At 33.1% G+C, this 23,362-nt stretch overlaps 1 protein-coding gene across 3 annotated transcripts; it reads left to right on the top strand.

Annotated features, from left to right (window-relative positions):
- Positions 1–4,852: 4,852 nt before the first annotated feature.
- On the top strand, positions 4,853–14,279 carry LOC115714929 (protein PECTIC ARABINOGALACTAN SYNTHESIS-RELATED). 3 transcript variants are annotated; one of them, XM_030643691.2, is made up of 14 exons: positions 4,912–5,326; positions 10,529–10,656; positions 10,757–11,014; positions 11,199–11,373; positions 11,508–11,569; positions 11,651–11,814; positions 11,946–12,043; positions 12,298–12,356; positions 12,447–12,581; positions 12,672–12,919; positions 13,025–13,184; positions 13,318–13,393; positions 13,533–13,583; positions 13,863–14,279. In XM_030643691.2, the coding sequence occupies exons 1-14, from the start codon at positions 4,957–4,959 to the stop codon at positions 14,090–14,092; spliced, it is 2,214 nt and encodes a 737-aa protein (XP_030499551.2). In that variant the 5' UTR covers positions 4,912–4,956; the 3' UTR covers positions 14,093–14,279. The 3 variants fall into 3 exon arrangements, with proteins under 3 accessions (XP_030499549.2, XP_030499551.2, XP_030499548.2); XM_030643688.2 differs by lacking the exon at positions 4,912–5,326 and adding an exon at positions 9,725–10,042 and having other exon boundaries at positions 10,518–10,656; XM_030643689.2 differs by lacking the exons at positions 10,529–10,656; positions 10,757–11,014; positions 11,199–11,373; ... (8 more) ...; positions 13,533–13,583; positions 13,863–14,279 and adding exons at positions 5,640–5,690; positions 5,783–5,873; positions 5,967–6,043; ... (5 more) ...; positions 7,987–8,178; positions 8,312–9,131 and having other exon boundaries at positions 4,853–5,331.
- Positions 14,280–23,362: the final 9,083 nt, after the last annotated feature.

The raw sequence follows: 23,362 nt of genomic DNA, 5'->3' as shown, positions 1-23,362 counted from the left end.
TTCGGTCCAAAACTTGGCTGAAATAACACTTTACATAAATTTTAGGATAAATATGATATTTATAAAAATGTTACTTCATTAGAGCCAGGGTCAAATATACCAGGAGGAACACCTCTCAATAATAAAGCCATCTGAGCTAAACTATATTCAATGGAGTTAATAGACCAATTACAATAAAAAAAAATATATATAATCATTAATGGCATATGGTGTGTTAGGGCATCTCCAAGAAACCCGAATTTAGTGTTAAATTAACACTAAAAAACTACTATTTCAACACTAATTTTTTTTCAATTCCAACCACAACACCAAAAAATTACACCAAATATTATATTCTTCATTATTTTATTATTTTATTAATATAATAAGAATATTTTAATACTAAATATTTGTTAAATCCAATAAATTATATTAGTAAATAATCTATTATTTGCGGTGCGGTTTTCATAGTTTTTTAGTTTCGCGGTGCGTATGTGGTTTGAGAAATTAAAAAAACCGCATGTGTGGATTGGTTTAAAAAAAATGGTCAAAGACCGCAATGCCTGCCCCGCGAACACTCCTAAATTATTTTTTTAGCACACTTAAAAATATAAAAATACAAACAAATACATTTATAAAAGTTTTTATTAATATTTATTTATAATTATTTAGTATTTTTAAATATTATATAATTATTAATTTTTTTTTTAAAAAAAACAAAACAATTTAGTGCTGTCTACAGTGCCCACCCAAATATGGTGGGACACTGTAGACAAACTCAAAAATGGTTATACAATTGCAATTCGGTTGGAATTGATTTTGGTGTAATATCACACCATAATTGATGTTTTGCAAGTCTATTGAAGTTGGCCTTAGGGATTGAGAATAAGGAATAGGTTTGATTAACTTGTTATTTTCCAAATTTTTTTAAGGAATGAAGATGATAAAATATGTAGATCACACCAATTTAAGAAATAATTACAAAGATATTATTTTTTTGTAAAAAAATTATATTTTTACGTTTGAAGAATTTTTTTTTTTACATTTTTACAGTTTTTTATAAAAAACAACACGAAAATAACAAGAAAACTACATAAAAAATAACATCTAAATATCATCAAAACAACAACAAAAAATAATATACAGTTAACAAAAAATCAACAACAAATTAACATGATTACAACATAAAAAGACCGCATTTTTTGTAAATAAAATAAAAAAATCGCAAAAATATTTAAAATTTTGTAAAACTATATTTTTGTAATTTTTTTGTTGTTTTTGTATATTTATGAAATAATCCCAATTTATAATTGAGGAATAAAATTCATGAAATTGTTACTCTCATTCCTTCTTAAATATGATTTGTTATTTTTATCCTTATTTAATTATTTTTTTATAAATATTTTACATACACATAAAACTTTAATCAAGCGTATTTTTATAATTTAAAATAATTTAGTTCGATTTTAAAATAATGTAAACACATTAATGAAAATATTGATTATACCTGCAAGTTAAGGTGGCGTTTGGTAACACTTTTTTAATCAGTTTTCTGTTTTTAAAAGTGGAAAAGTGAAAATATTTTTTAAAAACATGTTCTATAAAACTGTTTTTACTTTTCAATTTTATAATTAGAAATCAAAATTTTAAAAACAAAAAAAAATCATTTTCAATATTTTTTTAAACAGTTTTTTTTTTTTTAATTAATCTTTTGGATTACAACTAGACCCGGACCCAAATTCCCTCCTCACGTCCTTGGCGCTGAACCCGGCTTTTGACCCGAACCCGAATCCAACCCCGGATCTTGACCCAACTTAAATAAAATCAAAAAATAAAAATGAAAATGAACTTTACAGAACGCACTTTTGTTTTCTGTTTTTAAAATTGAAAAACAAAAGTGGTTAGAGAACGCATTTTTGTTTTTTAAAAATAAACTTTTTAAAAACAAAAATTTTACTTTCATTTTGTGATTAAAAAATTAAAAAAACAAAAGTGTTACCAAACGGCACCTAAGTAAATAATTTTTTTTGATTCTGATTGATGGTTAATCCAATTCTAAGTCATTCTAATTATATGTAAGTAAGCTTGTAAATCTCATCTAGCACAAAGTTATATTCGGCAAATTAAGACACTTTTTTTTCTCTAAAGAAAGAACACTTGTTCTTAAGAATACATATTCGACAAATAATATTATCTGATTTTAATGACAGTATAAGTTTGTTATTTTCTTAAAAGTAAATTGCGGTATAAATATCTAATGTTTCAGATTTTATATACTTAAATACTTAATGTTTATTTTTGGAGGCAAAAATACCTAATGTTACAATTCTCTTACACTGTTACTACCACTTCTGTTAACTTATAAATATGGACACGTGAAGGGTTCAGATGCATTACATTTATTTTTATTTTATTTGAAAACTTAATATTCTTAATATCAGAAACTAAATGCTACTTTTTTTTAAAAAAAAAAAACTTGTTCTCATTAACAATTTTCACATAATATTGGCACTTCAATTCATAATCATGTTATATATACACTGGTTCACTTAGTTATGGTAATTTAGTATTGCATCTCTCTTATTTTTTTAAAAAATAAGTAATATTTAATTTTTTATATTAAGAATATTAAATTTTAAAATAAACTAAATAAATGTAATACATTCGGGTCCTCCACGAGTCCATATTTATGAGTTAATAACGAAAGTGGTAGTAACGGTGTAAGAGAATTGTAACATTAAGTATTTTTGCCACAAAAAATAAACATTAAGTATTTAAGTGTATAAAATCAGAAACATTAGTTATTTATGCCGCAATTTATCCTTTTCTTAAAATTAACCATTATTTTGTTAAGCATGTAATGTTTCTATATAATTATAATAACATGACAAATAGTAAGGGGAAAATATATTTTTTATGCCAAGTACTTGAGTAAAATTGTAATTAATTTTTTTTAAAAAAAAACTAAAGAGAAGATTAGGGTGGAAGAAAGAGGGAGAAAAATGGAGATGAGGACAGAAGAAGAGACAATGCACAGTAAAATTTCATTAACCAACAAGATAGAAAATTCATGTTTGAGTTTCATGTCATGTAATTATTTTCATTGGCGTATTCAATAGTTATATCATTTTCAACTATTGTACCTTTTTCTTCTTTTTCTTTTTTTGGAATTTTTTTTCTGAAAAATTATATTTTATTTACAATTTTACAATCTAAAATATTTATATATAAAAATATATTTATAAAGTATTAAAAATATAAAAATACATTTTTTTCAGTAAAAGTAGGAAAATTACTAAAAAATAATGAAAAATCAACATCACAATAATTATAGAGTTTTTACAAAAATATTTTATTTTTTTATACATCATTCCTATAAATTTTATATATTTAATACATTACCAATAACATAAAATAATTTAGTCTCAATAATAATAAAAAAAACCTATCAAAATACTTTTTTTTTACAATAAATCATAATTAATGTTATTCACATTTTTTATTAATTTAAAAATACTATTTAAATCTTTATATATTAAAAGTGTCTATCTAACGGCAGATTTAACATTCTTGGTTTAACAGAATATACTTAAAAATAAAAGAATATTCTGTTAAATTTAACGATTAGGTTTGATCTCCCGTTAAAAAATAAACTCAATAATTAAACCAAAAAATTAAACAATCTTTCAAATAAACAATCTTTTAAATATTAATAATCTCTTTTTAAATTAAAAAAAATCATCTTAGCCACATATCTCTCTAACAAACTTATCTTGGGAGAATATTAATAATTTTTTTATTTATTTTTTAAAAAAGAAAAATATAGATAAAATAGATAATATAAAAGAAGATTGATTGTGTTGGCTTAGAGATTTTTGGGCTTGGGCTTAAAAAAATAATAATAAAAAAAGATGAAATGGGCTGTAATTAGTATTTACCTTATATGATTGTGCTTATTTTTAGTTTTATTTTTAATTTTACCACCAAGAGGAGAAGGTTGAAAAATATTAGAATATGCAAATATTATCGGTGCTTATTAGTAATTTGTAAAGAATGTGAAAGTCTATAAATATATAGTTGTGTAGCTATTATTAAATATATATGAAATGAGATAATAGAACTTTTTTCAATTAGAAGATTAATGTACATTTTACTATTAATAACATACATTATTATAACACAACTATGTTTTACTTACTAAATATACTGACACATATTTTATTTTTATAAAACAAATCGTTCAAATAATTATACTATTTTAATTATTAATTAAAATAAAAAACTAAAATATTAAATAAAACTAACACTACGTGGCTTGACACGTAACAATCACCTAGTTAATATAATAGAAAAGAATAATTCAAACGCCATATTTAGATTACTCTCCTTAAAAGTAATTCTATTACTAAAGAAATAATATTTTAATATTAAACCTTCAAAACAAACAAGTAATATTTTATATTACTATTTTTTTGATAGCATTCATTTATTCCAAAAATATACTATACAATTTTTCAAAATATACTTTTCTAAAAAAATAATGACAAAATGACAACAACGCCTTTTTCATGTAACATTAATATTTTCAAAAATACAAATTATTGAACTTTGTTTTGGAAATATTTTTGTTAAAAAGAGAAATGAGAGAAGATAAATAAGATACCCTTTTGTGTGTCGTTTATAGTCCATTGGGTTCATGGTTTTGTCGTTGGATGAAAACGTTGATCACGTGCATATTACTCCGTGAAAACAATTTATGAAAGTTCTGAGAGCCACTCAACACAGAGAAGGTACCATAATGTTCAAATCAATCTCAGCCGTAGATTCTCACATTTTAATATCATGTTCAGACCAGTCCGGTCGCCACAATGAAATGACAAAACCACCCTCAGTTAATTACTTAATTACGATTTGACCCCAAAAGTTTCCAAAACACTTCAATTTTGTTTTTCGGTAGTGAAGAAAATCTGAAATCGCATGGACTGTGACGAACCTCTTCAGCAGAGCAAGAAACGATTCACTCAGAACTCTGGCTCACACAGCCCGAAGCGAGCCATGGCTGAGTTGAGGCACTCGAGTTCGATCGGAGCTCGATCCTCATCTTCTCCGATGAAGCGCGACGAGGATTCCTCCCCTTTGATCTCCGATACTCAATCAGACGACGACGCACGCGGTCGCCATGTTCACAAAGATCGCGGTGACCGTTCTTTCTGCTCTTATTTTCACTCTCTTTGCCCATTTCTAAACGAAGATGTTAGGGTTTCTACGCAAAGCTCCAGGATCTCAATATTCTTGCTCGTTTTTGTTGTTCTCGTCGCTTCGATCTCGATTTTCTCCGTCGTTAGACGTTTAGTGAGTTCCCTTCCATTATTCACATTCATTTGAATTTTCGTACATTGTCTTTCGTTAGAGATAGGTCAATGGAATTAGAACTGTAGTTGAATCTCAAATGTTGAATTGTTTGGTGTTTTTGTTATTTGATTGAGAACTAGGGTGGTGCTTTGAAATTGGGATTTGTTTTTTTTTTAGCTTGTTTTGAAATAAAATTTGATTGAATTTGGCGCCTTTGATACTGTTGGAGAGTACTATGATATTAATAATTTGTTAGTACTGACTACTGATTACTGATTTTACCCAACTTTGTTTTCAACTTAATACAGAATACTCCATACTTGTGTAGGAAAGATGGCATTGTTCTTCATTGCCCTCAAGTAAGTATTAAAAGATCTTTAATTTGATTGTTGCTAGCAATGCTCCTGATTAACCCTTTAATTCAAATTTATGGTGGTGTTTCCTTTCAAAGGTTAAAGAATCTCCGTCTCTATGGGAGAATCCTCTCTCAGCAACCACTTCTTGGAAGCCATGTGCTGAGCGTCGAGATGGCGGTCTATCAGGTACTTGATTAAGTTTTGTTTTCTAAAGTTATATATATGTATCTATGGATAGATTATAAGTTTAGTGTTTGATACATTGCTGGGAATGCACAGATGTTCCTCCTGAAAATGAAACAAATGGATACATTTTCATCCATGCTGAGGGAGGTCTAAATCAACAAAGAATTGCTGTAAGTCATGTTTTGATGAACTGAACTGAATCTTATTGACAAAATAATTGTTACAATAGCCATATTCTGGACTTGAACCCTTCCCGCCGACCAAGTGGCTACAATAACCATATTCTGAATTACATATAATTGTTAAACCTCCCCACTTCCAATAGAACTTGATCGTGGAAACTGACACTAGACTCAGTCGAGTGACTCACTAAATGAGCATTGTATGGTGTTGAGATGGGTGGTTCTAGAATGCAGTTCATCTGCTTTCTAAAAGGATTGATTTGATAGTTTGTATACGGCTGAATTTCAGCTTCCCATATCTATAGAGTAAGAGCTTAAAGTAGCATATAACATCAAACTATTTACTGGCAATAAACTATTTTTTGTTTTCTTAGATTTATATTTTTGTGATGTGTTTATTACGAGTTATTTTGAGCCATTTAATTTAACAGTTTCTTGGATGCAGATATGCAATGCAGTTGCCGTGGCTAAGATAATGAATGCGACCCTGATTTTGCCAGTACTAAAGCAGGATCAGATTTGGAAAGACAAAACGTAAGATTTCTTTGTAAATTTTCTCATAACTTCTGGTGTTTTCTGATTTTGCCAGTACACATTGTTGTATTTTGGAAATAAGGGTAATATAATATCTGAAATTTATTGGATGAGAGTTGATGATGACATAGTTCTTGCTGCAGCCACCATGCAGTTGTGTAGATTCAGTTAGTCCTCAGTGAGTCTAATGTTTGCTTGCTGCTCATGAATGTGGAAATGTGTACAGGAATTTTGAAGACATCTTTGATGTAGATCATTTCATTGATTACCTAAAGGACGATGTGCGAATTGTTCGTGATATTCCTGAGTGGTTTACAGACAAAACAGAGCTTTTTACAAGCATAAGGTTAGTTAGTCTTATGTTTTCTATGGTTTATGTATCTATCAATGTAATTAATTATCATTTTGTAAAGAGCAAGATATGAAGTTTTGATTTGACACCTATTGACAATAAAGATATCTGTTAAGTGTGAACTATAATAAAGGGCTTAGTCTGACCTGCTTGATTGACAAAACCTAAATATCTGTATAGTTGTGATTTATCAAGCCAAGAAAGAAAGGCTAGACCTTTGAAATTTATCTTTCTTTTTGTGGCATGTTTAGAAGAGTCCTTAAAATTGAATTTGGTTGGCCTAGTACCTTTTTGCTGCAATTTGGCACTGACAGGTAGCAAATCTGTTTGTTTTCCAGACGGACGGTAAAAAATATACCAAAGTATGCACCCGCACAATTTTATATTGACAATGTTCTTCCTCGAGTCAAGGAGAAGAAGATAATGGCCCTAAAGCCATTTGTTGATCGACTTGGGTAAGTCATTGTTTCTCAAGTCTTAACACTAATTCAATTGTATAAGCCTTATTGTGAAAATGCTATTTTAAGAGGGAAAAAAGGGTAATAATAACATGGTTTTGATAGATCATTTTAGCTGATGGTGAAGTTGTATTCTTTTAGGTATGATAATGTTCCTTCGGAGATCAATAGGCTGAGGTGTAGGGTGAACTATCATGCTCTGAAGTTTCTGCCCGAGATAGAGCAGATGGCTGATTTATTGGCTGCAAGGATGAGAAACCGCACTGGAGGTTCAAATCCGTACATGTAAGAGTTGGCATTGGAAACATTACCTTTAATTGTACAGGTGTACAAATTTTAAACCTAACAGTGCTAACAAACTTCCACAAAACAGGGCTCTTCATCTTAGGTTTGAGAAAGGGATGGTAGGCTTGTCTTTCTGTGATTTTGTGGCGACAAGAGAAGAAAAAGCTAGTATGGCGGAATACAGAAAAAAAGAATGGCCACGGCGTTATAAGGTAACTTAATAAGTAATAACTGATGTATCCTTTTCGCCAGAGGAGAACTTAAAAAGAGCATGGATTATAAATCATTTGTGGTCCCTGCAGAATGGTTCCCATCTATGGCAACTGGCCTTGCAGAAGAGAAAGGAAGGACGATGTCCGCTTGAGCCAGGGGAAGTGGCAGTCATTCTCCGTGCAATGGGTTATCCCAAGGAAACTCAAATTTATGTTGCTTCAGGACAAGTCTACGGTGGTCAGAACAGAATGGCACCTCTCAGAAACATGTTTCCAAATCTGGTATGGAAATGTTTCTTGTAAACCAATAAATAGTCAATCCAATCTACAAATCGAAATTGTAACATTATGTTACTCTTACCCATGAATCTTGAACTCAATTCTCAGTTTTGTGAAATCTGAATATTTGTGACAGGTAACAAAGCAGGAGTTGGCAACAAAAGAAGAGTTGGATAAATTCAGGAAGCATGTGACTAGCTTGGCAGCACTGGATTTCTTGGTGTGCTTGAAGTCTGATGTTTTTGTAATGACTCATGGAGGTAACTTCGCTAAGCTGATCATAGGAGCTCGACGATACATGGGCCACCGTCAAAAGTCCATAAAACCGGACAAGGGCCTTATGTCTAAATCTTTTGGAGACCCATATATGGGATGGGCTACCTTCGCCGAGGATGTAATTGTCACCCACCAGACCCGAACAGGATTGCCGGAAGAAACCTTCCCTAACTATGACTTGTGGGAGAACCCTCTAACTCCATGCATGTGCAAAGCCTGAACAAAGAACATATCCAGCTCAAAATTTTAAGGCCTTATCGACTCTGAGAACTCGGGATATAATGCTAATAGAAATTTAAGCCTGAAGGCCTTGAACAAATCTGCTTGGAGTGGCGGCCATTGCGAAGGCTGACGTTGGAAATGGAAGAGTTAGGAGGCGAAAAGTACAGACAGCAGCAGGGATAGATTTTTTTTTCTTATTATTTTAACAATTTTATGTCGAGCCATCATTTTTATAACACCATTTGTTGTATCTTCTTTTCAGAAACAATAGGCGATCAAGGTTACTTAAGGTTAAGGTCTCGATTTTTTTCTAATTTTTTTTTGGGGGAAGGGGAGGGGGGTTTTGCAGTTCTGTTCTGTCTCAAGAACAACATAAAATTTTCATGTATCATCTAAACCGTGTAAAGTTACAAGTGAAATGTGAAGGGTTTCTTAAATGCGGCTATTGCTGGTGAAAACCTTAATCACTCTAAATTGATGAGTATATTTACTTTTGAGATTGCTATAAGTTTTTTTTAATCATATTGACCAAAATACTGACAGAAAAAAATCCACTGATTCATTCAAAGCGATGCTAGCTCAGAGACTTCTTTTTTTTTTTTAAATTTTTAATTAAATAAAAATGAGGCTTTTTTCCTTCTTTAATGTCAGAATATACAGTGAGACTAAGAGTATATAAATATTAACTTTATTGTATCATTAATGTGGATCCGAACAAATATTCTAAATGGTCAAGGAGTCATTGTCATGGTCATCGTCGTGTAACTGTAAATAGTTAAATAGATATGGATTATATTTATTAGAGAGAGAGTATTCAGTCAGAAATGACTCATTTCTCACAGATATATTTCATCTAAAAAAAATATAGAAAATGGCATAAGGCATAGACAGTATTCTATTTCCATACCATATACACTAGATGGATTTTTTTTCAACGAGTTTAGAAACATATCATTATTACTTATTTATGATTGCGACAGAGAGCAGGACATTGCAGTTTGAGCATTTAATGATATCATAGTACAGCAATATTGTATTGTATTATTAATACATTTTTGAAAAATATTAATCAGATAAGAACATATTTCAAGACATATCCTAAAATAAATAAATGCAAAAACCTTACGAACCGTTGATGAAGTTTATTTAAAACATAGGATCTGCACCCATCTGTTACTGATTATTCCTTTTTTCAATTTTTTTACCCGCTAATAAGAAGAAAGTTTAACTGGATGGTATCACTGTCAGTTTCCTCATTATATCATACCCCAAAGAAATTCAATAGTTTTACTCTAACAATGAATTTGCAGGTCTATTTCTCAAGCTCCATATGCTTCTTCTTCCTTTCCCTTTCTCTTATCCTTTACAGGTACTTCTTTTTCTCTCTCTAGCTTCTTCAATCTTGCTCATCTTATCATCGTCATCATAATTGTGAAGTGAGAATTTTGCTTGTGAATTAAATTACTTTGTCTTTTGTTGCAAATTCAAATATGATGACTGAATATTGTTGACCAATTTCTTTTCTTCCTTTTAATAGGAAATTCGGTGATAATTCAAAAAACCCATTTCAGAACTATGTCTATTTTTGCTTCATTATTTCCTAAAATACCGACTTTTCAGTGATTTTTCAAGCATATTCGTTACATCTTGTTAAACCCATTTTTGAAAGTTATGAACTTTGTTATACTTACCAAATTTTAGCTTCTGGGCAAAAGGTAATATTGCACCATACTCGTTGGTCGAAATGAAATTGTGCTTTTATGTGGCAAAATCATTTTACATCCCATCTGAAAGAAAATGGTCATTCTCATTAAGCAATGATGTGATGTGATTTTCAATTTCAGAGTGCAAGCAGTTGAGCATGCTAGCTTGCCACCCAGAGGTTGGAACTCGTATGATTCTTTTTGCTGGACAGTTTCTGAGGAAGAGTTTCTGCAAAGTGCTGAAACCATATCTAAGAAGCTACTTCCTCATGGATACGAGGTTACCTATATTGATTATTTGTTTATATTTGTTTTGTCTGTAAGAGAGTGGGAGATATTTATTTTGACAGTGCTTTCATTTTCCCTTGCAATGAATGCAGTATGTGGTTGTGGATTATCTTTGGTATAGAAGAAAGGTACCGGGGGCTTATGTAGACTCACTTGGATTTGATGTAATTGACAAATGGGGTAGAATGATCCCTGATCCAGTTAGGTGGCCTTCTTCCAAAGGAGGAAAAGGGTTCAGTGAAGTAGCTAAGAAAGTACATAGCATGGGTTTGAAGTTTGGAATTCATGTCATGAGAGGAATTAGTACACAGGCTGTAAATGCAAATACTCCTATCTTGGACACAACCAAGGTATAAACTCTTACCTTTAGTATGAATTTTACTGCAATGGGTCTATGATGCATTATTCATTGTAGTTTATCTGTTGTAAGAATCATTAGCTAACACAACACCAAATCTTTTGGTTTGTGGAGCAACCATAAACTCTTTGGAAAGCGCTAACGATGCTTGAGCTTTCACTTCCTATTAATTTCAGGGAATCGCCTATGAAGAAGGTGGAAAAAAATGGACTGCAAAAGATATAGGGATCAAGGAAAGGGCTTGTGCATGGATGTCACATGGTTTCATGAGTGTGAATACCAAGTCAGGGGCTGGAAGGGCCTTTCTCAGGTCATTATATGAACAGTATGCCGAGTGGGGTGTTGATTTCGGTAATTTGACCTTCTGATGAATGAAACTTATCTTCATAATTAGTTTCACTGATATGATATACATACAGAACTATGACATAATTAATTAGCATCACTTAAACTTATCTTGATATTTACTTCTCTTTTTCATTCAGTGAAACATGACTGTGTATTTGGTGATGATTTGGATGTGAATGAAATAAGCTTTGTTTCAGAGGTAAGCTAGCCTGCTTTATTATTCTTTATGTCTTTAGTAATGTCATCACTACCAATATTTTCTCTTCATTTGCTTGTGCAGGTTCTGAAGGAACTTGATCGTCCTATACTGTATTCTTTGTCTCCTGGAACCAGTGTGACACCTGCCATGGCCAAGGCTGTGAGTGGATTGGTAAACATGTATCGGATAACTGGGGATGATTGGGATACTTGGCGTGATGTTGCATCCCATTTTGATGTTACCAGGTGACGAGTTTTCCTGTTCAAAACTTGATTTCAGAGCAGAGTTATCTCTTTCCCATTCGGTTTCTTCTTCCAAGGAAAGAACTAAAGTTTAGTGATTAGCCTGTAACATTATTCATCCTGTTCGCTATCAGGGACTTTTCAACCTCTAATATGGTAGGAGCAAAGGGATTGCTTGGGAAGTCATGGCCCGACTTGGATATGCTACCACTGGGATGGCTAACTGATCCAGGTCAATACTCGATGTTTCATTTTTCCACTATATGTTGATACTGTTTTGACTCACATAAACAAGAATAAGATTGATGAACTCATCAAAGTTAAGAAGCTAAAGAAAACCGTGATAATTCAATCTTCTTTAGGGTAATCATTATGATAAATAATCTAGTTCTGTTTTGCTGTTTACTCATTGTTATCAAAACAGAATCTTAGTTTTGGTAGTGATACCCAGTTAGATAATCATTGTTTTGATTTTCATGACATTAGGTTCAAATAATGGCCCACACAGAAAATGTAACCTCAACTTTTATGAGCAAAGAACTCAGGTACATGAATCACTGCAAGTTGGTTTATTCCCACAGTACTCTCAAATTACTAAGTACCCTTTTGAAATCTAATTTATTTCGAATTCACAGATGACTTTGTGGTCTATGGCCAAGTCTCCACTCATGTATGGAGGAGATGTTAGAAACCTGGATGAGGCCACTCTCAGTCTGATTACCAACCCTACTCTGCTGGAGATAAATCAATTTAGCTCAAATAATATGGAGGCATGATAACTTTTCTAAATCTTGGCTTACCTTGATAAAGATGAATTCTTTCTTGTAGCTATATAAGTTATTTTGTTGTTGAATTTACAGTTTCCCTATATTACTAGTGCAACAAGCTCAAAGGAGGGAGATAAGAATACCAAAAGAAAATGTTTGTCTGATAAAACTTTAGAAGTACAAGTTTTGGGTCTTACTAGCTGTGCAGACACAAAAGCAGTTGGTTGGTCTGCTGAAGCTGTAGAGCAAGATTCTGAACAGATATGTTGGAAACTAAATTTGGGAAACAAACATCAGACACCACCCTTTTGCCTATACAAGAGAGAATCACGACTAACATCGTAATTGTGTTTTTCGATTCTCGCTTATGATGTCTCGAATTTCTTGCTGGAATAGAATATTTCTTTAATACTATCACGGTAATTTTATGTTCATTGTTATTTTAGAGATGAAGACATAACCGACGAACAACAATATCAAGGAAAACTTCATTTATTAGCAAACCATCGAACTGGATTTTGTTTGCATGCTTCTCCAAAACGAAAGATCACCTCAAAAGAGTACAAGAGGGGCTCATTCTCGCCTTGCAGAAGGGATGCAAATCAGGTAACCATGTTTTCCTATTTTTCATTTTCTATCATGAAAATTGGCTGCATCCAATATTTGAGTGTCACACCAATATTCTTTGAACATTTTCTGATTCAAAATATACTTTTAACCTGCAATGAAATCTTGATAGATGTGGGAATTGCATCAAAATGGCACCCTCACAAATAGTTATTCTGGCCTATGCGCGACAGTGAAGTCTGACGAAGGTGATAAATTTTAAAACTGAATGCCTATAATAAGTGTAATTCAAGTGAAAAAGAATGCTTGCCTACTTTGATTTAACACTATCTTTGGAGAGTATAATCTTTAAATTTATTAACTTACTATTGCTGATCATTGAAGCAGCTAAAAGCAACTCAGCCGGAGTTCGCTCTTGGATTGCAACTGGAAGAAAAGGTTAGACCCCTTACCTCCCACCCAACTGAAAACCTAAGTTAGTGTTATTAATTTCTAGTAAATACTTGAACAAGCTTCATAAATTTAGAAAAAGACAAGAAGACTTTTACTAAGTTTGAGAAACAAAAGAATTAAAACTTCTTGCCCAGTAATAGATTGATTCTATCAAACTGAAATGCTTGATTTTCGAAATCGAAATGGAAACATGTTTTCATAAAACAAGTCCTCTAGTAATGTTATTTATGTGATTGTTTCTAACAAAGAGTGATACCTCCATAGGAGAAGTGTATGTTGCTTTTTTCAACCTGAACCCAGTGAAGACAGTAATATCAGCGAAGATGTCAGACCTGGCCAAGGCCCTACCTGGTGCCAATTTGAATGATGGTTCATGCAAGTACAAAGAAGTATGGAGTGGGAAGGACTATGGAATAGCAAACCACTCAATATCAATGGCTGTGGAAACTCATGGTCCTGCACTCTTTGTCTTGAACTGTGTTAGTTCACTATAAATTTTTTATATAAATTCATATGCACATGTTCTTGATGAAATATTTTCTTGAGATTTATTTTCTTACTATATATATATTTTATGTGGCAAAGCAAACCGTAAGTGAAAAATCAAGAGTGGAAGGAATATGGTATATTATTGTTTTCATGAATAGAATAACGAAACAGCCCACATGTAGGGTTATTGTATATCCATAATAGAAATTCCTAGTCTTCTCAAAAGTAGATTATAAACTAAAGACATTTACAAACTGTTTTATAAAAACAACAATGGAATATGCAATGGAAACTTGATCACTGAAGTTGATCAAGGGTTTATTTATATAGCCTCAAGATACAGAGTTTGTTACAAAGTGAGCTAGCTTACATACTCACTCACAAACTGTTTAACAAAATTCCTTACTACTTTTGTAATTAGCTAACCAAAACAATTTGTAACTAAACTAATTGATTATATAAGATCAGTTATTAACCCCCCCTTAAACAAAAACAAAAGGGAGTTGAGATTGACTTTAAGTTTGATTTTGAGATAGTTGAAACGATCAATGAATAGAAGTTTGGTGAGTGCGTCTGCTAATTGGTCGATAGATGGAACATTGTGCACTTGTAGTTATTGAGCTAGGAGTTTTTTTTTTTTTTTTTTTTTTTTTTTTTTTTTTTTTTTTTTTGATAAGTGCTGAGCTAGGAGTTGATCACGAATAAAGTGTGCGTGAAATACTGGATTGGCGGCAAGAGCAGCAGCTCTTTGGTTGTCAACCCACAGAATAGGAGACTCAAGAAATGTGACCTGTAACTCAGAAAGAAGAGACACCAGCCACTTCATTTTAGCAGCAGCATTGGCTAAGGCACAAAATTCTGTGTAACTATAAAGTGGCGTTTGATTGGGAGGAATGAGAATAAAAATAGGAATAGAATTGGAATGAAATAAAATTTAAAATGCATAAAAAAAATTGATAAAACAAATTATTAAATTTTTTTTTCTTGTTACATTGGAATGGTCTTTCTTTTCTTTTTAAAATGGAATAGTCATTCTACCAAAATGGTGGAAAGAACCTTCCATTGAAATGTCATTCCAATATTTTAAAATATAACTAAACAAAGGAATGAAATAAAAATTATTTTCTTTCTATTCCGTTCTATTTCATTATTTCCAACCAAATCAAACCCAACTTAAGAATCTTGAGAAATCCAATCTCCTGTACTTTATGCTAATTAAAGCTGGTGCTGCTTTTGTATAAAAAGTAGTGATTCTAAAATAGATACCTCTTATGATTACTTTATCATAACTTAAGATTCTAAAGATACCCATTTCAAAAGAAAAGGATTCTAAAGATATTTTTTTATTTCATTGTTGATAAAAAAAAATGATTGTATTTAGGGGACTTACAAATACTATTACAAAATAACTACTAATTTATTATAAAAAAATAATATACCCAAATTAATTATAATATAATTACATATAGCTAATTTTTCAAATCGAAGACAAACATTGCAATGGATACCAAAATTAGTGTGCCTAAGTATATTGTGAAAAGTATTAAATTTTATATGCTTTTTATGCATAGTATATTTTAAGATAATACATTATTAGTAGGTAGTATGATGTTGTATTGTTGTATGTTGAAAGAAAACAGAAAAAGAAAAAGATGGAGAAAGAGAAAGTGGACACAATGGATGAAAAATGGAAATTTGCTGCTCAACTAAAACAGTTGGCCAAAAGATCTTTATTTATATAATGATTTCATTACAGAGGAATACAATCAGAGAAAAATGCAATCAATTAATAACTGAATTAACAAACTTGAGTTTGTTATGTCAGAGTCGGTTGGAGCTGACTTGTGATAGCTAGCATTAGTTTGTTATTGATCTTGTTGTTGTGTTGCTGATCTTGTTCTTGCTGTTCTAGTGTTCCAATATCCCCCCTTAAGTGACATGGGTGGACACCAAGTGTCAATTTGTTTCTTAGAAAAGCAAAGGATGATATGGGCAAGACCTTGGTAAAGATATCAGCAACCTGATGAATTGTATCAACATAGTGAACTTCAAGCATTTTGGAGAGGACTCTGTCACGCACAAAGTGCAAGTCTATTTCTATATGTTTCGTTTTGGCATGAAACACAGGATTGGAGGCTAAGGAGCTAGCTCCGAGGTTATCACACCATAGAATGGGACAAGTCGATAGATGTATGGACAGTTCAGCAAGAAGAGATTGAATCCAAATAACGTCTAAGGTGGCAAGAGCAAAGGCTCTATACTCGGATTCAGTGCTGGATCTAGCAACCACCTGTTGCTTTTTGAAATACCAGCTTAAGAGATTGTTGTCTAGGAGTATGCTATAACCAAAGGTGGATTTTCTGTCATCATGATAGCCTGCCCAATCCGAGTCAGTGTAGCCTTGGAGTTGGAAGTTCTTGACTGGTGTAAATGTAAGTCCCAAGTGTGTGGTGCTAGCAAGATATCTAAGGACACGTTTGAAAGAAAACAAAGAAAGGAAAAAGATGGTGAAAGAGAAAGTGGACACAATGAATGAAAAATTAAAATTTGCTGCTGAACTAAAACGGTTGGCCAATGATCTTTATTTATATAATGATTTCATTATAGAGTTATACAATCAGTTAATAACTGAATTAACAAACTTGAGTTTGTTATGTCAGAGTCAGTTGGAGCTGACTTGTGACAGCTGGCATTAGTTTTTTGCTGTTGCTGATCTTGTTCTTGTTGTTCTAGTGTTCCAATATATGTATTATACCATTTGATATTAATAGCTAATTATAATATATTATTTAATATTTATATGATTACAAATTTATAATATGATACCATACCTAAAGTTTTAGATAATAGTTAGTATAAGGATAATGCTAATAGTTAAATTGAAATATAATAGTTTATAGAAGATAAAATATTGTTGACCTCATTTTTAGTTAACGACAGTAAATCAAATTAAAGTGATTGAGAATAATCAAATAACAAAATATAAATAATATAAAGTAAAGAAAACACCATAATTTATAGAGGTTCGACCCCTTATATGGTAATAGCCCACTCCCCTTTAGTTCATTGAAGAATGTCTTGACTTCTCTTGAAAGCTCTTACAATGATTTTTGAGTAATTTACTCTTAGATCGAGGTTTCTCTCATGAGTGTTCTCTTTCTGAATGAATTTCGTGTCCCTAAATAGTGAGATGAGTCCACTATTTATAGAGATTAATTACATCAAATTAGTTTCCTAAAATCAATAATAAATAAAATGGTAAACTAATTTATTTTCTATAATTACAATAAACAAACAAGAAACTTGGCAGATTGCTTTTTTTTTCTCTAAAGATACAAATCTATCCCATGAATTTAGGGATAGTGTAGTGACTTGCAAGCTTGAGAATACATGAGATATATCTCTGAATTTTCTATCTCACATGCCCTGATCGGTGCATGCGAGCCAACTACTTGATGGAAGCTAGTCGGATGTCCACGTGTACTTTACTTGGATGTCGCAACTTCTGTTTGTGACCTTAAGAGTCAACTCTTCCTATACATCCTACTAAAAGTAGAACTGTTCGTCCAGATTATAAAATGTGTTCTACGTGTCACCTAGATGGATGCCACATCATCATACAGAAATTTGGATAACATTTACCTCCCAAGTTTGCGTGGGATCTTCCTGGTCGCACATGGACTTAGTCAGCCACGAAGCTGATCATATGGGTGACGCGTGTCTGGTTCTCATCTTTGATCCGATGTGACTTGATCGAACGTCTCTTTGATGTTTGGGACATTTAATGCTATCTTGAAAGTTGTACCTCAAATTATGCACTGACAGTTGCACGACATTACATGTGTGACGTTTGTACTGTTGTAATGAAACCTAACGTTCTTTTTTTGGGGAAAAACCCAAAATTTTAAATTTTAAATTGATTAATTGATCCCTCCAAATATCTATAAAAGGGGATTTAAGCCTTATTGAAACTCTTTTAGCCATTTTATCTTCCAGAAAGTCAGAGCAAACAACTTTTCTCTTTTCTTCAAAGAAACTCTCTTATAATCTCCATTGCTAAAGCCATCCGAGCATATTCAGAAAGCTACAAATGATGAGTAAGTTGTCTTTCCTCTCCTTTATGTAATTTCTTTTGAATACATGCAATATTTTTTGATTTTTCTATTGTAAATTTTGTGTTCTTGAATTATTATTGACTGATCTAAGAGTAGAAGATATTAGACCTTTTAACTTTGACTAACATATGCTCAGGTCTTTTGATTCTTTAATTTCTTACCACATTTTGCTTGAAATTGTCCAAATTCACCCATTCGTGGGTTTCCAAAGAATTTATAGATATTCTTCGTGATTTTAAACATCTAGATTTGAGAATTCCATTTTGGAATGAAATTCCTTCTTTTTTTATTTGAATCGACCCAATCGGCATATCATATATGTTTTCCTCCTTAATTCCCCGTCCAACTCTCACTTTTGTCTCCCTCTTTTTGTAGGTGAACCCTAGTGAGTACTAGGAAGGTGGTCATCATATCGACCAGGATCTCCTTCAACTCCTTTATGAGAATCATCTTCGGTTAAGTGCAAATTCATCTTCTTCTAATGAAAACCTTTTAAATTCTAGTTTTGAAGATTGGAAAGTCAGTAGTGACCCCTCAGAATCCCCAAATCCCGTGGTGCAGCACCATCAATACCCATACTAGATACGTGGAGAAGGGTACAACCATTTTATCTAGGAATTGAAGAAAGGTTGTAGGTGTTATCTTCATGCTTCCTCGACGTATAGGGTTCGATATGGTGTTGTTAGACACATTACCAGAATCTTGACCAACTCCCTCTGCCATGCATACTGCCGTAGCTGACGTTGTCGTGACCATTGCAAGACACACATATGAATTAAATCTTCCATCCAAACATAGAATGATGGCACAAACCAAAAAAACCATGAGGAAGGCCTTGGCATCCAACCCTCACTTTATTCGGCTATTTGCAACAACTGGGGTAGAACAAGCTAGGCCTCTAAGTGAGGATGCTAAAGTTGTTGAAGGGGATGTTGAGGTCCAAGAGATTGAGGACCAGGGCGAGGTCTGTCTTGCCAGTCCCGCTGAGGCTGAAAGAGAAGGAGCAGAAGAAGAAGAGGAAGAGGAAGTTCAAGTACTTCCCTTTGGCGGCCACAATGAGGCTGGAGAACCTGTTTTGGTGGCGGGCTAAGACTATGTTAATGAGGAACACACAAAGGCTCAACCTCTAGGCACTAAAGGTCCAAAGGGTCCTCGGTGGGTCTCACCCCCATCCGTGCTTACTTTCAAGAGATTAACGAATCTCTTTGAAGAAGATCTCCTTGGGAAGGTGGAGGCCTTCCTTCCTAATCCTGGGCAGCTAGCTTCAAATCCTAGGAGTGGCATCTGCGCATGTTCAGGACCTCTTGCTAAGTATGATGAAATTCTACTTTTGCATCCATATTTCAAGGAGATGGCCAACTATTATCATATATGTCCAACCCAATTTACTCCTAAAGGCATAAAATATCTGACCGCGTTGTACGCTACATAAGGATGGGGTCAGCCATCTGCTCATGATACCAAATGGCTGTTCAATCTGCAATCGAGCCCAAAGTAGAACAAATCAGGGCACTTCTGCTTTTCCCAAAACGAATATCACTGGCTAAGTGGTACAACGGACAAGACAGTGACCAAGATTGGCAGGTTCGTCGAAGACTACTACTTTGTCAAGGACATGGGTACCAACTTGTTACGAAAAATTATAAATAACTACGTAAGTGCACATAATCAAGTAGTACTCACACCTGTGAGGTCGATCCCACAAAGAATTATACTGAATACCACTAAATTAGACTTATATTTCTATTTGGTAAACAATAATTTTTGTTGAAGATAAAAACAAAGAATAACCAGAAAATAAAATTAAGTAATGAAAATATATTTATTTAACGATAGGAAATTAGAGAAGCGGATTCTGTTGATTTACTTACCCAACTGTTAATTCTAATTACTATTCTCTTTCTTAATGTGAATGACATATTCTAAAAATTAACTTAATTTTTTTTAGATCTTTTAGATCCTAAATCACATGTTATCTAATCATCTCTGAAATAGACTAACATATAATCAGCATTAAACAATAAACTCATCTTCTCTAAGAATTGCACTCTGAGATGCCGGGAGGATATTTTTTCCAGTCTTGGGTTTGAAGAAATTACAAAAGGTGAAAAATTTCTTGGAAATCCTTTGATTGTCAGTGGCAAGAACAACTCCGAGTTCGAGTTTATTATAGAAAAGATAAGCATGCGGCTAGAAGGGTGGAGAGCCAAATTATTGTCTCAAGCGGCTAGAACAACTCTGATTAAGAGCGTGTTGGCCTCGATCCTGATATATACTATGTCCGTATTTCTTTTGCCTCACAAGATGACAAATAAGATTGATGGTATCCTTCGTAAATTTTGGTGGACTGGGAATACTAAAGATGGTAGATTTCTTGCTCTCAAAGCTTAGGACTCCATTTTCAAGCCGAAGTCTTGTGATGGTTTAGGCCTTAGAAGAACTGAGGATATTAACTTTTGTCTGATCTCTAAACTTGGTTGGATGATGGCTTCAGAACACATGACCATTTGGAAGTCAGCGCTGTTGGAAAAATACTGTAATAGAACTGATTTTCTCTCTTCTAATCTGCCGGCCTCAGCTTCCCCAGTGGCTAAAGGTATTTGGGCAACGAGAAAATTCATTACAGATCAGAGTGTGTGGATGATTGGGAAGGAATTAAAGGTGAGTATTTGGAGTTGCTGGACAGGAGGAGACGGGTTTGTTTGTGACAATAGTGTCATTAATCCGAGAGTCACAGAGAATGTTAATGTTGGGGATCTTATGTTGGATTCGGGATTAGATTGGAATTATCAGCTGATCTCAACCTGGTTTCGGCTTGAAGCTTTAAATATTTTTAAGGTTGTTGATTTCAACTCCCTTCAGTTTCATGATTCTTTGTGTTGGAAATCTGCTCCTTCGGGAGAATTCTCCATTAAACGGGCGTATTGGGATTTGAATGAGGCTCGCTTCAACCTTACTAATCTAACTTGTAGCCGTATTTGGAAATTAAAATTGCATGAGAGGCTCAAGCTTTTTCTGTGGAAGCTTTGCTAGGATACTTTGCCGTTTGGGTCCAAGCTTCAGTCTATTTTCGGGCATAGCCCTGGACAATGTGTTCTTTGTGGTGAAGGTAATGGTGATGTTGTGAGTCATTTTGTTGCTCACTGTAATGTCAGTAATCATATCTGGTTTGCTAGCAAATGGAACATCCATATCAACTCTTTCAATTTTGAGAGTGGGCGTGAAGCTGTCACGTGGCTTCAACCCCCCATTTTCTCAAAATTTGTCAAAGAGCGAGCAAGATGAATTTGTTCTTTATGGTGCAATTGTGTATCATAAATTGTGGAGTGTTAAGAATGACATGTTCCATAACAAAACTCCTTTGGTGCTGGATGGGTTAAGGGCTGTTGTGGAGAAGTGTTACCAAGAACATAGTTCTTTGTTGGTCCCTGGTTTCGTGAGTGATGGGCAGAGTGGTGGCATTGAGGTGGTTCGTTGGGGCCTCCCGAGACCAGACCGAGTGAAATGTTTCGTGGACTATGCTTCTGCAAAGGAAGGTGGCGCGGTGGTGGCTGTTTTCTTTGACAATGATGGGTTTGCCAAGTGCTTCAGGGCAAAGAATGTGAAGGCGATTTCAGTCTTACAGGGTGAGTTGGAGGCGCTAATGTTTGGGATTCACTTGGCCTGTGCTGCTGCTGTGGAGGAAGTTGATTTCTTTTCCGACAATCGACAATTGGTGCAAGCTTTGGTGGAAGGTCATCGGCCGCACTGGAATGTTCAATTTTCTTTCAATAAGTTGCTCCGTGTTTTGAATAGGAATGTGTTTTCTGTAAGTTGGATCCTGCGAGAGTCTAATGAGGCGACTCATGCTCTTGCTAGATGGGCTTGACTCATACTTGTAATGGTTTTCTTCGTTTTCGGGAAGTGAGCTCCCATGTGCTCACCAAACTTCACGTTTTAGCTTAATGGAATTTGATCTTTTAGCAAAAAAAAAAAAAAAAATCTCAATGTCACTTAGGTTATGCAAATAAAATAATAATATAACATCACATTCACATCTAGTAAACAAGTAAACGTACTAATAATAAAAACAAAACAAAAAGTAATAATAATATTAAAAGTACAATTTACTATACCAATTTAAAATATTATGTTAATATAAGATAGTATAATAATAGGATAAAATTGAGCCGGTTACCAAATTTTATCAAATTTCATATCCTTGCTTCATGGCACACATATAACCCTAAGATACCAAAAGTGCACATTCTATATCCATCTAATGGCTAAATGATATTGAGATTTCACATCCTTCAATTCAAACATGATTGGCCTTATTTATTATATATTACAAATTTACAATACCAACAAACTTTTTGGTGTTGGAGTGGATTGTGTTAGGCTGCTAAGTGGGTTGTACTTTTAATTATAACCCTTAAAATATGTATGTCATTGTCACATCACGTACTTGCTTACCCAATATATATTTTTTAAAAAATTGGAAAACTTTTATTATAGCTTACAATTATTTCTTAAATAATATGATTACAACAAATACAATTTTTTAATGAAGATTAATAATGGTGCACACATATATTTTAAAATTTTTACGGTAAAATTATTTAAATTTTATCTTTTTTAATACTTAATTATAAAAAATGAAATTTTGAAAATAAAACCTACTGAACCTAGATTCTATTTTGCTCATTACCTTCCCATTCAAAAATTTTAGTTAAGTGACACAGTAAATTGCCTACGTGTACACAAATGTACATATGGTAAACTTTTAGTGATCCAAGTAATATTAATTATTAAAATATTAAAAAAAATAAAAAAAAAAACTTTTTTTCCTTTTTCTTTTCTTTCTCTTTCTCTTTCTTCTCGAAAGACCAAAACCCCCAACCTAATTGTGACAATCAGTGGTCCCGTGATCCGTAAAAAGAAATACTGGGTAAGCTGTGCAATCACACATCGCCAGGGGAAGGTCAAGTGAGATGATTCTGAGACTGTGTAGGTATGAGATTGCACAGTTGAAGATAGCTTAAATGAATTGATTAGTACTACCTATATCAACAAGGTGCATCTTGTTTTTTGGCCCATCTCGAAAGAACTCCATGGTTAAGCGTGCTTGACCTGGGGTAATTTCAGGATAGGTAACCTCTTAGGAAGTTTTCTCAGGAA

This window comes from Cannabis sativa, chromosome 4 (assembly GCF_029168945.1).
Source record: "Cannabis sativa cultivar Pink pepper isolate KNU-18-1 chromosome 4, ASM2916894v1, whole genome shotgun sequence".
NCBI lineage: Eukaryota > Viridiplantae > Streptophyta > Magnoliopsida > Rosales > Cannabaceae > Cannabis > Cannabis sativa.
The sequence above is the reverse complement of the archived record's forward strand: the minus strand, read 5'-3'. Positions and strand labels throughout refer to the sequence as shown.